The sequence below is a fragment of the Lepisosteus oculatus genome, chromosome 1, assembly GCF_040954835.1.
Source record: "Lepisosteus oculatus isolate fLepOcu1 chromosome 1, fLepOcu1.hap2, whole genome shotgun sequence".
Lineage (NCBI taxonomy): Eukaryota > Metazoa > Chordata > Actinopteri > Semionotiformes > Lepisosteidae > Lepisosteus > Lepisosteus oculatus.
This window is the reverse complement of record NC_090696.1, coordinates 10262659-10281009: the sequence shown is the minus strand read 5'-3', so window position 1 is coordinate 10281009 and position 18351 is coordinate 10262659. Positions and strand designations below refer to the sequence as shown.

Here is an 18351-nt window from a genome sequence, read left to right as displayed (position 1 = left end):
ACAGAACAATGAATGTGTTGTGGAGAACAATAAATATGTATTAGTGGGAAAAAACACAGTAGACCATGCAAAAAGTGCATACTGCAGATGTGCATTGAGTCTGAGGCATTGCAGTTAGCTGTTGAGGAGGCATACTGCAGTGGAGTAAAAAGTAATGAAAGAACGCCTGTGATGTTTTTGTTCTTCTTGGTTAAATGTTAGTTTTGTACAAAGCAGTTGGCTTCTTTCCATTCATGCAAAAGCTTCATTGCTGTGCTTCCTCTCCTTGTGCTGTGAGCTCCCCAGGATACCACCGTAAAGACCTAAAAGGGCTCCTCACTTGACATCTGCTGACCTTTTGTTTGTCTTCTCCATACATCACCCGGAGATATTTTACAGCTGAAATTTCCTCAGCAACTCCCACATGGCAGCAGCAGCATGTTAAAGGAGATTAATTGGCTCTGGAATTGTTGACTGGTTCTGTGTTATTTGAAAACTGCTTTGCAGTTGTGGGGGAGTGTTTGAAGGGTCCATGACAGAATTGCTCAACAAGTCCCTGATTAAATTTAGTCCAGGTTCAACTGCTGTGATCCAAGAGAAATGTCAGCGAAATTCATTTACTGAAGTTCAGCCTGTGTATACATATTCATGTGAGAATATTTTTTTTGCCTTTTCTTTTTCGGCTGTTTGTGTTCAAGGTTCTTCTAATTTAAGGAGAAACCTAGTGCACAGATTTTAAATGATGACCATTTCTACATTTGGAAAGTTTAAGATGCACTTTTTTTGGGGTGTTACTTCTTAAAAGGCCTGTTGTTTTTCTATAAGATTTTACAGATTGCAAGGAGCGTTCAAGAATTTCTGCAGCCTCGATGTACGATAAATACCATGTTTTCCGAAAGATTTAGGATGGCAAAGTCAGAACTTACTTTTGCTTCAGAATTTGCTTGAAATTACAAAGATGTGAGTGATGAGATCAGGGTAAACCTCATTACCAAGTGATAGAAATTTTAAGATGTGGGGAAAGAAAGGACCTGCACATTGTCCCAGGAAACATGCTCTCTGAAGCAGGGAGGAGGTAATGGTGCCTCTGCAACAGTTTTACTTGTCTTTATTGATGATAAAGTCTGCTGTGATCATTTTGCAGACCTTCTTTGTGGGCAGCAATTCTGGGAGCTTCTGCTGCATTGATTCAAGCTTGTTCTCAGGAACTAATCTGTGAATCCCTGTTTCATTATCAGTTATCAGATAAGTCGTTCTTTAGGACCACCGCAGAAGAGTTTGAGTAACTCTTTCCTGGTCTTTATTCTTAGGTGGTGATCTTGCAGCTAAGATTTTGTGGCATCCATCTTTAGACATGATAGGACTTTCATGGAAAATGCCCCCAACAAAAATCTGGTAATTGTGAGAATCTATGCAAATTTAATCAAGCAACAAGGCATTGTCATATTTTCCGCACCGGAGAATGTTTTAAAGATGGTTACATCTGAGGGTCCAGATCTGGAGCCTTTTGATTATTCCAAAAGTTTAAACTATTTCATTTATTTTGTCCACTGCAGAATAATGACAGATTATTCTGACACAGCAGCTGTACTTGCAAGAATTTGTGGTGTAGCTTTGGTGACCTGTGTTGTTCAAATTCCATCACTCAATTGCCCTGGGACGAACAGAACATTATTAGCCAGTCACAGATGGTAATATGACTTGAGATTAGGAATGAATTGTAAATGAAATAAGGTACAAATAACTTGATATGAACTGCATATATTTGGTATATGACTTCTACAACTTTTTAATTGGTGTAATGTATAATGTACTGTACAAGCATGTTGAATACCTTTTGCAACTCATAGGTTTTTAAACTCATTTTCAGGAAGGAATGCATTTAGTTATGGTCTATGATAATGAGAGGTTATGTTTTTAGATCAGGATTGCTCTTGCAATATATTGCCAGACACTTCTACATACTATCATATTGTTACTCATTCGACTCAAATCGTATTGGTGCTTTTGTTAACTGCCTTTATTAATTTCTGGTTCTTCATATCATTCTATTAAATCCATAAAATTCAGTTTGTAGTAAATGTGTGACTTCAAGATAGACTTTCCTGAACTGCATCCTAATCAGTCCAAAAGGGTAGAAATATGTAGTGCATGGCTTTGTTCAGCTTGCTGTGGAATAATTTTATAAGTGCATGTGGGGCTCTTTGAGTCTGTAAGGTCCAGTTGAGTCAAACACAGCTGGAAAGGGTGGATCTACAGCAATCCATATTTATCCAAGTGCTGATGGAAATTGCTGATGTAAACCAAACAGATGTAGCATTAAACTCCGATAGTTCTGTGCAATTTACAGTTTACTTCAGAAGCTATTCTTTTCTGTTTCAATACAAGACAAAAGCTGCAGGTTAAAAGATTGGAGACTCATGAAGAGTTTGATAATAAAAGTAAACAAAGCGATGAGAAACAGATCAGGGGCTTTGTGGTTGTTGTGGTTTTATGGAAAGAATTAATCTGGTGAGACAGAGAAAGAGAAAAAGAACCAACATTGTTTGTTTTTCATGGTTCATATTTGGAGAGAAAAGACAATAACTGGTCTCTTTTAGAAACCAGCCATAAGGGTTTTAGAAGTTCACTCCTCTGAAAATTGTGATTAGTCTGGGTCTTCAGAATTAAGATGGGATTCAATTAGAACATCCATGATGTTATCAACATACAGCACTGCTTGTATCAGATTACAATATCTCGTAAGGTTTAATCCCTCAAGTGATCTTCTAATTATTATGGTTTGGCCAACACTGTTTTTAACGGTGTTGAAATGTGAACAGCTTTGAATAGATTAAATAACTATTCTTACAAAATATTTAAGTATTTTATACTGTATATTTTACAGATGTTTATTGGACACAGCATTATGGGCACATCACAACAGTTCAGAATATAATACATCATCTTATACAGATGTGCACAGTAAAAATAAGACTACATCATTCAATAGCTGTATTCTGTAATGTAGTATGAGGAGCAGAGTTTTGTATTCACCACTGCATTCTGAACAGGTGAGCTTTAAAGAGTGGCCAGGTCATAGTAAAAGACCATGGATTTGAAAAACCTTTAGATTTCAGATTTTACAGATCTGACTAAGCAAAAGACAATTTCCTGTTCAGATAATTAAAAACATTATTTTTCCAATAGCTGAAATTAAATAATTTGTTATGTTTTTTTTTTGCTCATGCAAGTGTGTAACAATGAGATTAGAAAATTTTTAACCATAACCTTTCCACTAAATATTAAATATTTGCTTTTCAAATATTTTGTTAAGGAATAGGGTAATCAGAATTAGGAAGTCCATTATATTATACTTCATTTATTCTCTGACCAAGTGGATTCCAGAATATAAAAAAGTTGTTTCTTTAATGATTATATTACCTCAAAATACAGGATCTTCCCATGAACAGGTAGGGATGATGGAGTATGTTACCTGTAGTGAAAGCTGTAAAAAAGAATTTCATAAAGTTATTATAAGTTTATTATAAGAGACAAAAAGCTGTTGTTCAGTGTTTTCTGCCTTTTAGACAAAAATGAGCAGTATTGTTTTAAAAGCTTCTTAAAACATGGTTTTAAAGTTGATGTTTACATGCTTTGAAGGGAACAAGGTCCTAGAGAATCCTGGTGCTGTAGATATTTATCTTTTGTTCTGTAGGCTCCTTGACAATTACGGTTTCAAAAATAACTTTTCTTTAATCATTGAAAGATTTCTAAGCTAGATTTCAGCTGTTCTTTAGACAGGCCTTTTTTTCCTTTCCTTTGTTTGGGTTTTTCCACTATTTTTACCACGGGGTAGGCAACCTTCATTTTAGTATTTAGTATTTACTAACATAGTATTTACTTTTGTGGTGAAAGCTGAACTTTCATATCATATGAAAATGGAAAAAAAAGCTTGATTGCTGTAGAATAAAATGTTTCAGTGCATTTAAGAAGTTCATACTAGTAAAATCTCAAGAGGACATTCTATATGGTACACCTAGAAAGAACAAATGAGTCCAGTCTTTTTAAGAATCTGTAAAATATAGATCCGGGTTTATAAATTACATTTGCACAATTTGAATGGTTAAGAGGCAAGTATCAAAAATGAATGTTGTATGTTATGACCGTAGTTTGTTATTAGCAAAGCCCTTTGTTTTTTGTAGTCCAGATATACATTATAATTCCAAAAGCATTCCACACCCCTTGGACTTTTTCACATTTCACTGTGTTACAACATAGAATTAGTCTATTTATATGGATTTTTTTTGCCATTGATCAAAACACAACACAAAACACAAAACACCCTATAATGTCAAATTATAAACTAAATTCTACAGATCATCCTAAATTAATTATAAATATAAAACAGGAAATGAATGTAAAATAGGTGATTCCATAAGTATTCACACCCTTTTTCTGTGGCACACCTAAATAGACTCTGGTGCATCCTAATGTTTTTAGAAGTCACATAATTTGTAGAATGGAGTCTACCTGTGTGCACTTAGGAGATATACCTATCTACGGTAGGACCCACAGTTGATCAGTACAGCTCTCTACAAAATCTCCATCATGAACACAAAGGAACTTTCAAAGTAAATCTGGGATAGAGTTTTTAGAAAGCACCAATTATGGGAAAGGTATAAGAAAATCCCAAAAGCATTACATATCCGCCAAAGCACAGAAATGTCCATTATAAAGAAATGTACAAAATGCGGCACAACTCTGAAACTCTGAAGACCAGGTGTCCTCAAAAACAGTATCCAGGTGAGAAAAGCACTAGTTAGGGAGGGCATCATGAAGCCTGTGGCGACTCGAAAGTAATTACAGTCTTCCATGGCTGAGGTGGGAGAAACTGTGCATATGCCAATTGCCTTGGTGCTTCACAGATTTGGGCTTCATGGAAGAGTGACAAAAAACTCCCATCAAATCTCAACTATACTTTGCAATTTGATGGAGATTCTATGGTCTGATGAAACCAAAATTGACCCTTTCGGGCTCAACGGTAAGCATTATGTTTGGCGTAATCAGTAATCAGTAGGACACCATCCCTACTGTGAATTGTGAAGCAGTATAATGCTATGGGGATGCTTTGCTAAATCAGGGCCTGGAAGACATGTAAGGATAGAGAGATCTTCACAGGATAGAAGATTGGATACACATAATCTGCTCATGTGTATCCTATGTGGCTCATTCATTTACACCCTTGAATACTGTATATTGCTGAAACTGAGATACGAGAGCTAATGAGGATTCTGAGACCTCTGAGACCTCCATAATGGAGTTCCAAGATTGACTAGAGAAAAAAAAAACATTATAAAGGACTGTTGCTTTACCATTACATAGACAGCTACAATGAGCCTTGAAAGTTTACAGTGCGCATGTGGAATTTCTAATGGTAGCAATAAATTGCATCCTATTAAAAGAAACCAAGCCTGCTAGGCTCTGCTCAATGTAACACATCAACATGATAGGAAGCATGACCGACTTGCTGCTCAACGTCTGTATTTGTGACTGAATATGTTTAATAAACTGTCCTTATGGGTTCTCAGATTAGGGCTTTCCAGCCTCTTCCTTTGTGTGACCCCATATAGAAACTGGCAGAGATTTTCTGACAGTGCATAGACCGCATTTGCCTGTTCAGGCTACCAATATGCTTTATCTTCATCTGTATTTTTGTATTTAACATCTTAGATTAAATCTGAAAATGGCATTGCATGTTTTGGCTTTGAGCAGTCTTAAGTGTTTATTTCACAAACACATGAATCCTCTTGTCTATATTGCTTAAACTGCAGATTATAGTGATGTTGTGCCATTTTGTCAAGCAAGTGTAGATTTCAGAAAGTCCCTACCTGCATCAGCTTTTATAGCTGACAAAATATAGTTGTTTTGCTGTGCTGCTCTGTCAGTTGGGGGTGGTGACACTAGCAAGAAATCCACAGCTGGGCAGGTATCAACATGCCAACAAGAAAAGCCATTGGAACTAAAGAGGAACTTGAAGCTAAGATGATTAAGCTAATTCACCCAGTTTGGTAAAAATCAAACTTTCAAAACTGACGCAAAATAAACATTTTAGCAGTATAATCTACAGGGTAATATTTGTTATGGTTACAGTTAATCTCTTTGTAGTTTTATATAATTAAAGTTCACCTTTTTAAGGTTTGTACAACACAGGTGCACATCGCAAGTATATACATGCACTTGTTTAAAGTTCAGTTTTTCTGATTTGCATAATGCGGGTATATATTCAGGGTTATAAAGTCATGTATTTGCAGGTTGATTTAACACAGATAAGCATCTTAAGTTTAAATGAATTACTAAATTGCTAGTCATGGCTTGACAGGAAAAAAAAACCTAAGTAAAAATGTGAAAATACAGCTTTTGCTCTCCAGTCAGGATCTCATCCTGTGTCAACTATATGTACAACAGGAGAGTGCAGAAGTACACAAATCCATTTTTAGGGGGGGGTAAGAATATTTTTCCTTACATTTAACATTTAAAACATTGTGACCAGTGTGCTAAAATAGTCTTGTCTGAGAGGTAGAGTATTACCTGGGTAATAGAGTTGTAAACCTAGTGCTTGTGTGCTACCAGTGTGGTCTGTGTGTGGTGTTGTGAGTGCTCAAATAAGGTGGCAACCCAAGAATGACTGTCATTCTCCCGTTTCTTTTAGAAAATGGGAATTAAAGGGCTGTGAGACTTTTTGCTGTTGCATAGAGATGCATGTTGTGAGGGATACTATAGACCGTATAATGTTGATTTCAGTAGAGTAATGTGAAAACTATAGCCAAATATCCCTATATATTAAACAATGAAATTTTAATGTGTCTATTGCACATTAAAGTCCTTTTTTCAGTTTCATGTTTGGTCTTACTTTTTACTCTACATTTATTTCTTACAGTTTTGGAGCATTATATGCCAGAATATGACATAATTCTTACTGTTTACAGAGTATTTCATTATGTAAATGAAGATGTTCTATTCGTGTTTTATTTCTTTTCTAGGGCCCTGAATTATTGAGTAAATATGTGGGTGAATCTGAGAGAGCTGTCAGAGAGGTGAGTGGAGAAAAATGTATTTATTTATCTCAGGATGTTCTCAGAGGTTTACCTCACTATAAACATGAGCCAGATTCCAAAAGAGGCCCTTTCTAGCCCGAGGGGGACTAATAAATTCTCCGGCTTCCATGCACATCTCTTGAAAATTAAAGTTTTTATTTAACCATTGTTTTATTCTCTTAACAAGGTGTATGGTAACACAGATGTGATTAAAGTGCCATTATATTGTTTTCTAAAATCAGTTTGACAGATGAGGAAGGTCTAATTCGGTTAAATGAGCTATATGGTAGAAGACTTCTTTCCATCAGCACTTGGGCATATACATGGTTCATAGATAACTTTTAGGTTGCAGATGATGGCTTAAAATTGTCCAAACATGATTCAAACCATGTTCCAATATGGAAACAATCCTTTTTTGGTCGTTGGGCAAGGTGCCCAAACTTTCTTATTGTCATTAACTGCAAGCGTATCTGTAGTAAATGAATTAGGAACAAAGTTTGCCCAAAGTGGAAAATGTCTATGCATGCCCCTTCATTACAGCTTAACATTGCATATGAACATAAGAACATACGATATTTTACAAATAAGAGGAGGCAATTTGGTCCATCTTGCCCATTTAGTAGTTAAGTTTAGAATCTTATTAATCTATTATTTGAAAGAAGCCAGGGTATTGGCTTTAACAATAAGCCTGAGTAGCTTATTTCATATTTCCGTATTTCAACAACACTGTTTGTGAAGAAGTGCCACAGTAATAACCTTCCTTTTTTCCCCTCCAGTTACTGTTTCATTGTTTACCCTGAAGTAGTCTACTGTGCTTTGTTTTTCAGAAGAAGAAAATTGATTTAAACTTGTTTTCTGTGCCCTTTTGTTATAAGGTCTTCAAAAAAGTTCCCGTTCATTTTGGTGCACAGTGTTTGATTTAACATTGAATGCGTGCAATGATTACCTGTGCTTGGGAGTGATTTGGACTGGCTCTTCTCAAGTACAGTAGATTGCTTTTGAATAATCCACTTCAGACAGATTGACACAAAGTACTCCATGCTCCAGCAAGGGTTAGCAGAAATAATTGATAAGATTCAACTCATAAAACATACAGCTGAATATATACAGTATCTTTCTATTCAGACACAATGTACGGGTTAATGTTTAGAAGAATTAAACCAACCAGACAGTTACTAAGAGTTTTTCCCTGGATTTCTCCCCTTCCTAATGTTAGGTCTTCAGGAAAGCCAGGGCTGTGGCTCCCTCCATTGTGTTCTTTGATGAGATTGATGCCCTTGCAGTTGAAAGAGGAAGGTAATTATTGCTTGACTGTCACCAGTCTGACACTGAAGTGCTGTGCTTTTTAACTTCCATTCTAGCTTGTTCAGTATATTGTTTAAAAAAAAAAGCCAGTTGGAATTATAATTGCCAGTAATTATTATTTGATGTCCATCTAGTTTGGAGTTTGAATTGTGTATTATACTGTATGTATGGCTAGAAGCTCCTTTACTGCGCACATTGAGAATTTAAATAATTGCTCTAATACAGTACTTCCACATCTAGTGCCATTCATAATTTGTTTTGTTCTAAGCCTCACAGTGCCTTACAGGAGAGTTAGTGCTGATTGGATGAGTGATACACATTTCGCTGATGTTGCCTCAGGCCTGTTAAAGGAGTGAATGTCTTGCCAGAAAGCAAAGTGCGTCTTAGCCAGCCGGTCCCAGCCATTTGTCTTTGCTGCCTGGGGCCTTGTCACAGTCAGCTAATGACTTGGAGCCGAGTTCATTGCAGTAAATCCAAACATGTCTAAGTGCTGTTTTCCAGGAAAGACGTGTGGAAATGTTTTAGTGGTTTAGAGGAAACGAGTTGTTACTATGAATATTCGGTATGTGCTGGAGGCCAACAGAGGTCATACGAAACAAGGCTGTTTATGGATGGATCATTCTAAAACAAAGTATATCTGTGTTTTTTTTAATAACTTAAAAATGCAGCCATTTTGAAGAAGTGGGTTATTGCCAGTACATTGTTTTTTAATGTGCATTTTATCAGTACTGTGTGCTGACAAATAAAATATATTTTATGTTTTCTGGTGGTCTTCGTAGTAGTCTAATGAGAATTGATATTTTCTAATAACACCATATCTCACATATTGAGGTTTAGACGTTAGACAGAATTAACTGTTTTATGGGAAAATGCATCTTGATTTATCAGTAAAGCACAGTGCCTTTTCCTCATTGTGTAATCCAATGGCATGTGGAACATCTGTCTTGTAGAGCTTGAAGGATGGGTGATGTACACAAGTGTTTCATTGTGCAATCAGAACCAGATGGGAAGTTAAATATGAAGCATAGTTCCCATTAAAATCAACTGAAACTAAATGGTGTGGGAACTCAGACAAGACAGATATTGCAAACTGATTTGGTGTGGATGGAATTTGCACTTGCCCGCTGTATTTTTTAACCGTTTGATGCAGGACTTAAATAATCATCTGCTTGAAACCTTGGCGATGGGTTAGATGTGCCCAGCAGAGCACAGCAGTGTTGTGGTTGTGTCTCTGGGACTCCAGACTTGAGGACAGTGTGTGCAGATCCCAGGAAGGCTGCAAGCAGAGACAGATTCACTCAGATTTCTCCAGCAAATGTCTTGCTGTATGACTGGTACTAACCAGATAATTAGGAGCTTGAGTGCAGTGAAATCCGGGAGACCATGAGCCTTTAAAGACCTCTGGCTTGTGATTACCAGTGTGGGATATACCTACAGTAATGATCAGAAAGCCTGCTAGATTGTTCTAATGGCACTCAAGCATACTGGAACATACAGTCATTAAAAAGTAATTAAGAGAAACAAAAAAAAATTTGTCATTTATTTGTTTAGCTTCCGTGACATACATTCTGTACCTCTTGCGTGGGAATATTTGCTTAATTGTTGTTGACAGAAACTGGGTCAAATTAAACAGGTTGCTTAGAGATAATTATGCCTACAATTAATTCTGATGAGATGTTTTACTTCTTCTCTTTCTTTTTTCTGTATTAGTGTTTATGTGTCATTTATGCTCTAATCATCACAGTAATAATTTGGTCTTTTAAAAAAGACTCTGTGGAGCCTTATGGGTGGGCGCATTATGCTAAATGAATTTTGAGTTGAAAATATTGTTTTACAGTGAAGCTCATAATAATAAAAAATAAAAGTACCATGAGAAGAGAGAAACTATTGGTAAGAATATTTTAAATTTACACAGAGGGAGTTTTTAATTGGTTTTATCAGTGTAAAAATATAATTGTCTTCAAGAAAATTTAAGGGCCAGTAATATTCTCTAGTTCATGTACAAGCATGTAAACTGAACTATAGAAACCTTCATGAACAATAACGGCAGGTAACATTTTATTGCTGTTGTTTTTTGCGATTGAGTACTTTGTAAAAAATCTACCGTGTTACTTGGCACATGATTACCATCTTTTTCACTATACATTTTTATTGTTGGTGCTACAGATCTCATAATTATTGATAATGGTTAGTGTAGATCATATAGAAATAGAAGTATGCATGACTTCTGCTTATCGTCCTTATTTGTACAGATAAAGAACTTTTATTGGCTTTAAATGTAAAGCTTATTCTGGATTAATCCTGAGACACTTTTTGTGGGGGTTTTACATACAGATGGATGGACATCCCTCTGCTCCCACTTTGATCCCAGTATTCCAGGGTTTCCATGCCCAGTGAAAGGCTTTCTGATAATAGATGGTAATGGATGGGTCGTTTTATGTGACAAAGGAATTCTGGATGGGACAGAATTCTCATGGTGAAACAGGATTTCATGTTTAAAAAATATTAATGCTGAGCATAGAAGTTGCTTTTCTAATCTTTATTGACAAAGCCATCCATTCATCCATTTTCCTTTATCCAGTGCATGTTCATGGTGGGGCCAGAACCCATCCTGCCAGACAGTGGGTGCAAGGCAGGAGACTCCCTTGATGGGACACCGGTCCCTTGCAGGGCTCACAGTCGGAGACATGCACACACTCACACTGGAGCTGATTTTCCCAGAAGACAATGAGCTTGCCAGCATGTCTTTGGACTGGGGGAGGAAACCGGAGCACTTCAGCAAAAACCTGTGGGAACTTGGGGAGAGCATACAGACTCCATGCAGACAGCAGCTTGGGATTTGAACCCAGGGCCCCAGTGCTGCGAGGTAACAGTGCAGCCAAACTAATCAAAATGCACTTGTGTCAGTACAGCAGGCCTTTCAGAGAGGTGTGCTGTGATTGAACGGGCTCCTTAAGCTGTGTGGACATAAGACAGGTCCATCCACTTCGCTGTAACCTCAGATTTGGGTTTTGAAATTAGCCACACTTTGTGACGGTGCAGAGGAGGGATTTCAACCTCATAGACTAACCAGAACCAGAACCTTGTTCTACAAGGACAAACATAAAAATGTGTGGTTATAATAAAATTGTGTTTAAATAGGTTATTCTGCTCAGTCATTGTAATCAGCAACATAAAGTACATCCTTACAGCCCAAATGATACAATCCACATGTAGTTTTTCTAAATTGCAAATGCTGTTGACTGTGGCCTTGGCTTCCAAAGCTGCAGTATGCAGTACAAACTTTTGCAGCTGGAATCTAGAGGTTCATCGGCGATATAGTATCACACAGCTTCAAAGTTTAAATGGAAGGCATGTATTTGCTCACAAAGAATGCAGTGAATCAGCAGATAAAACTTATTTAGGACACATTTCTTATCTGAAGGGATTTATGTTGGAAGGCAATAATGGTTGAGTCCGTGGGAAGATGTGTGCCATTTCCTGCTGCTAGTGGAGGAGGCTTTGAATACCATGGAAAACCTTGACCCGCCAAGCTGTGTTTCAGTGGAATTAGTGAGCAGAGGAAATAAAGCAGTGTGACAGTTAATTACTGTCATGGCTGCTGGATTGAAAAGATTGAGTTGGCAGGTGTGCCTTGCTGACAGTTTTCTTATGTGAAGCCCTGACAGAATGTCAGAGTCAATAAAACCCCACAGACAAAGTGAACAGCTTGACTCTTGACCAGCTGTGGGAGTGTGCTGGCAGTACCTTTGGTATTTGAGGAACTCTGACATCACTCTTCACTAGAAACTAACAAGTTCTCATTTTCTTTGAGGAAAATAGGAAAAGCTAGATGGAAAGCAAGGACTCCCAGGGCTGCCTTTAAAGAGTGGACAGCAAATGAAAGGAAATAACTTGTAAAAAATCATTTTAAACCTCTTGCACTTTTACCTTATTTCAAAAAGAATGGCAGAAAACAGCCCATCCCACCGTACAAAGATTAATATTAACCAAAAGTTAACTACTGATTAAGGCGCTACAACCTTTAGTGTACCAGAAGTATTGGCTTATTATTAGGGTGGTGAATACTAATACAGTCAGCGTATTTGTAAATTAATATACATGTCAATTTGATGTATAGAAAAAAGCATCTTGTAAATTCTAAAATGGAATGGGATGCCAATTTTTATAAGTTTAAAATCAGTATGCAATTGCAAAAACTACATCAGAAGACCACAGGGAACCCTCAAAGACTGTTCAGGAGATCCCCATTAATAAATGAAACCTTCAGTTTCTAGATGTAGTAAATTTAGTGTGTAATTTCACAGCTCACCAAGAAGAATGGATATGACAGCCCTTAAGAGCACCTGCTGTTTAGCTGTTAATATTAATTAACCTTAGTATTATTTATAATGTAGAAATTTTAAAATTAAAGTAAGATTTTGCAAATCTGGTGTTCTTGTAGAGAGAATTTCCTTGAAAAGGAATCCTCCAACTAAAAAAGGTTTTTCCTTTAATGTTGAGAGTATTTTAAATGTATACATAAAAAAGTATGGAGTTCCAAGTGATTCATATATAAGAAAGGTGCGCACATCCAAAAATTTGTGCTTCTCTTTTATTAACGAACATGTTTTTCAATGGTACAGGCAGATCTTTGGGGTCATAGTTTTGACACTGAGGCCTACAGGTGATTTATAGTCCCATTTGGTAAACAGAAATGAAATGAAAACATGTAAGCTTTCAAATTCCTTTCCTGACAAAGGGGTTTATGCTGATGTGCCATATAAGAAGTACAATTGCAGATTCCCGCTAACAGTACTGCTCAACACTGAATTTGTGTGCTGCTCAGCCACTGATGCAGATCAATAACATGCAGATAAAGGCAGCATTACTCCTGTGAAGAATATGTCTGTCGTTAAGACTTCTACAGTACATCAATTGAGACTGTGATGTACATGGAAATAAGAGATTATGCCTTGTATAGTACATGGCCAAATATATGCTTACTGCGGGTTTACTTCCTAACTTGTTTGCTTATGTCATTTATGAAAGCCTTGAGTTCAAAAATGTTGTGTGCTAGTGTGATTCCATTTCCTCTTTTGTTTTTTAAGGATGTCTTACGTTTGTTTTCAGAACTTGGAATTTAGCATTTCCAATATATGATGTTTTAGTAGCTGTTTTTAAGGTGCTAAATGACTGTTCCATTTGGCATTGATATACTTTTTTTCTGGCAAATCACCCATGTTAAACTATAGTAAGGAACCTTTGTGTATAAATGGCTGTGTCTCTTACTGGTGAGGCTTCATTCCTTGGTGTTTCTGAAGCTGTTTCCTATCTCATCTACATTGGCTGCAGGTTAAAAAGCTTATGTTGTTAGCTCCTCAGGTTCCAGTGGTGTTGCTGACCGCGTCCTGGCACAACTGCTAACCGAGATTGATGGAATTGAACAGCTTCGGGATGTGACCGTGTTGGCCGCGACAAATCGTCCGGATATGATTGATAAGGTAAGACCCATATCCGTACCTTTCCAGTTCGTCACCCATGATGATTTAACTACTGTGGCAGTGCACTGATTGCTAAAAAACCTTGTCCAGTGGGTTCACGTCAAGACCCATAACCACAATCATGGCTAGAAATTTAAACAGATTTGATTTAACTTTGAGCACCATTGCGCATACCGTACTGTGATACTTTGAACCTGATAATTGTATTTCCCATTAGATTGACATACAATAGAATAAACAGATTAAAGCTGATGTTAATGGAGTATAGACAATTCAGTCAGGAATTGTCTTTAACCTCAGGAAAAGGGTATGTACTCTAAAATATTCATGTGTTTTGGCAAACTGTGCTGATGGTGAAATGGGAGAAATAAAAGATTTTTTTGTTCATAGCATGAGCTGGGATTGTGGGCAGCTTGTTTGAGCACAAAGATTGTGATGCCAGAATTTGGGATGTTATCCTTGTTATCCTGCTAGTCCCCTACCTAAGGAAAGGACCTATGATACCCTTCTGTTCCATAGTTTCTGCATCAGTTGCATTGCTGGTGCTATCCCCAGTGTGGTGCACAAATTGCGCAACCTAATATATTATAATTTAGCATTGATCCCAGCATCATGTTGAGGAAGCTGAACTTGTGTGAATCTGAAACAAATCTTACACAGCAGGTTTGTGATTGGAATAATTTTGTACTTTTTTAATTTTTGTGCTTTCATTGTTTGGTTTGCCTCACATCAGTATGCTGTATGAAGTATTATAAGTATTGCTTTTTTGTCAGAAACAACCATAGGAATGGAATAGTACAGGTTAACCTCAGACATAAAACTCAAAAGGTGAAATAAATCACAAAACAATGAGGTATCATTGACCCCAAAGTTACGATGCAGGTCTGATTATGTAATTCGGGTCACAGTGTTGCTCCACGCAAATAGGAGAATGTTATACTGCTGTCCTGCACATGGAGATGTTTTTATTTCAAAGATATCGGAAGTGCCCGTCTGTCAGTGCCTGTGAATGACCATCAATCCATGATGTGGAGAAAGCTAGCAGAGCTGTATGAAAACATTCCCTTTGGGTTTCCTTGGAGAATTGATATTTCATGGCCTTATGCTTAATTTCTCTTCCTTTTGAAAGGTATTTTAAGCCCTATTAACAAGTGTAGGCTTCCCTGAAGAAGAGTGTCGAAGCCCCAGGGATCTTTATGATTGTTTCAGCACAGGAAGTGATCTTGGCAGCTGAGAAATCAGATTATTTTGCCCTCCCACAGGGCCTGATTTGAATGTCAAACAGTTTAGCTGTGATGTTAAACACAGGCAGTTGAATAGAATGTCACATTAGGGATTGTGACGGCACCCTAGGGATTTCACCAGTCATCATGCCTTGCTGGACCAGAGGGGCTGTCTCATCGTGAAATGACTCATTTGCATAAGAAATGCAGGAAATGATTAGACAAATGAAGATTAATGGGATATTTTGGTGTCAATTAATTTAGTGTGCAAAGATGAAGCACAAGATAATCCCAGGGCTATTGTTACAGTTTTTATTTGATTGCAGAAATCAGAAAAGTCATTTTGCAATGGAAGGTTTTCACGATGTTGCTTTATAAGAGCATAGGAAAAAGCTCAGCTATTGGTGTGTTATTTTAATACGTCTCCAAAACAGAAGTTGAGAGAAAAAAAAGTCAAATACAGTTTAATTTCTACTAAGTCCATTTTTACAGCATTACCAAAGCATCTGCTTTGAAAATCAAGGAATAAAAGAAAAAAAAAACATAAAAATCCACGCAAAACTAACTAAAAACAACAGGAACAAAAACTTTAGGAATCCTTCTTCCCCTGATGTATAAATTTAACTGTTATTAGTATTTTATTTAAAGCAGAACAGCAATATTTATGATAAGATATCCTTGAAAAACTTTGACTCGGATGTCAATATTCAAATGTGTATCTTCCAGCCAGGTGTGTGTAAATATTTTCTTGAACTAATTTACCTTCTTCTGGGCCATAGCAAACAGGAGGTGGCGCCAAATCAGATATTGCTCTGATTTGTTCAGTTCCATGATGAAGCATGTAAACTAGACCTGTTAATGTCCTTGAGGTATATATAAAATATGTATATACTGTATATATGTGTTTCACTATTTATCTTTACTCTCATTCTTCATTCTGCAGCATAGTTTACTGATCAAGATGCACCTTTGCATGAGTTACCAGAGCTACCGCACTGCAGGTTTTGCATCTAAAACATTTTCCAAGATTAATTATAGAGAGGAAATGTTAATATGAAAATTATTTAATCATGATGTGCTTAGAATTTTGTGTCTCTGGATATGAAGTACTAAGTTTTTTAGGCGTAACCTACTTTTTTAACTTCTGCTTTTATTATTCCCTGTCCCTGTCCCCTTTTTATCTCGTCATTTGCATGAAAAAAAAATGTTTTACCAGTTTAATTTCGTATGTTACCTGTGAATTCGCGAATGGCAAGTTCTTGCTTTGTGAAGACCTGCAGTTCCCAGAAATTAGTGCGATACCTGCAGCTTTAAAAATGCATGATGTTCACCATTTTGGAGCTCCAGCTTTGAAAGGAGATTAGGTTATTGCTTTTCTTGTATACCTGAAGCTTCTCGAGACAGGACATTTTTTTTTCTGCTTTTGTTAAATCAGCTTGGTGGTGTAACTGGCTGTTTTCTCTGATTGCCAAGATAATTGCTGGAATGTGAATTGCGTGAGTTGTCTTCGTTGAAATTCACGCGGTATTTGTTTTAATCTGCTGGCTAATAATTGCTGTTTCCTAAAGGAGACAGTTTAAAACATAAAATGACTTTCCTCCCCCCCCCACTTTTAAACTGCCTTCCCAGTAATTTTTAATTTTCCGCACATGATTACAAAGTTACACAATGTGACCCTGCTGACCCTTGGAAATCAGAACCTTCTCAATAATAAGCCTGGTTGGGGGAAAAAAAGGAAAAAGCTCCCTATGAATTGTGTACCTCCCTCCTAACCTTTAAGGAAGCAACTAAAAAAATATGTGGAAAGAGGGTTTCACAAACTAAGTACTAAAATATGTATGCAAATATGTTGAACATTTTTCAATTCACCAGCGCTTTTACTTGAAGCATTGAATTTCATTGTATCCCATCCATCTGTTTTGTAAACCTATTTATCCAGTACAAGGTCACGGGGAAGCCAGAGCCTATCCCAGCAAGCAGCGGGCGCAAGGCAGGATACACCCTGGATGGGACGCACGAGGCACACACAGACACAAACACACACGTACCACCGCCAGTTTTACAGAAGCCAGTTAACCTACTAGCATGTTTCTGGACTATAGGAGGAAACTGGAGTGGAGGAGACCCTTACAAACATGGGGAGAGCATACAAGCTCCATGTAGTTTGCATCCCAGGTGCAGAATTGAACTTTGCTGTGAGACAGCAGTTCCAAACTACTGCTCCATTTTTATGTAATCCTCAGTATATGCATGAAAATATATGTGTAGTTATTGGTTGTCAGTTACGGTCAAGATAAAATAAAACTAACCAACTATGGCCAACATGCCAATCAGAAAATCAGAAACTCAGATTCTACTGATTGAACAACAATTGCTTTGAGTAGTTGACAGGGGTCTGGACACAGTGGTTGTGAGCTTCATGCTCTCCCTTTCGGAGCCTGTTCTTCCAAGTCAACACCCCGGTTTGTCTCTTCCTTGCTTTTCTCATGCAACAGTCTCTTCACTGGCTCCCTGTTTCTGCTTGCATACAATCCTAAGCTGTCCTGCCACTGTGTTGCCTACCACTAATGGAATTTTTTTGTATGTATGCTACAGAGACAACTAAATCTGATGTATGTATTTCTATATTATCATTGCTTTATCAATGCTTAGGGCATTGACTAAGGAAATGATCAATTATAATGTAGCCCAGGCTCAAACCTGCAACATTACGTCTGTAAGTCTCAGCTCTGTGGTGCACAGAAACCTCTCCTTTGTGCATTGATGCGTATCAGTACTGCACAATCTCATTTTTTTTTGCATATGACGTTTCATTAATGTCATTTTTGGTATGAAAGTGGGACATGAAAACTGGTTGGGCACATTGTGTTTTTTTAAAGATATGGCAGGATCTAGATCTATACAAAATACTTTACCTAACTGAAACATGATGCTTCTTTATAAAAAAAGGTTTAATCTCTCAGACCTGCATGACATCTAGATCTCCTAGTGGAATGTTAAACTATTGGGTTTTCTCAGGATGTTATACACATTGAACACAGTGAATTTGAAGTGTTTTTAGTTCCTTTCTGTCAGGTGTTGGCTCGTTAGTGACAATGGTTTGAAAAGAAGTTCTGTATCCTGGCTGGGAACTTGGCAGGTGTCTGTTAAATGGAACCAACCCATTCTACGTGTGATAATAGCAACAGTGCTGTAAATCATGCATAGCTTTAAGCCCAAAGGGCAAAGTGCAATAAAGAACAAAGACAGCTCAAGATTTTTCAAATAATTCCAAATTTATTGTCT

General features: G+C 37.2%; 1 protein-coding gene across 2 annotated transcripts in view; it reads left to right on the top strand.

Annotated features, from left to right (window-relative positions):
• Positions 1–18351, top strand: part of afg2a (AFG2 AAA ATPase homolog A) — a 150831-nt gene that overhangs the window by 25507 nt on the left and 106973 nt on the right. The window contains exons 12-14 of one of the 2 annotated variants that reach the window (XM_006629194.3): positions 7002–7055; positions 8272–8351; positions 13717–13843. In XM_006629194.3, coding sequence (XP_006629257.2) covers positions 7002–7055; positions 8272–8351; positions 13717–13843 — 261 coding nt within the window. Of the gene's footprint in view, positions 1–7001; positions 7056–8271; positions 8352–13716; positions 13844–18351 lie in introns of those variants that run through there. The other variant, XM_069193137.1, reaches the window with a different exon arrangement.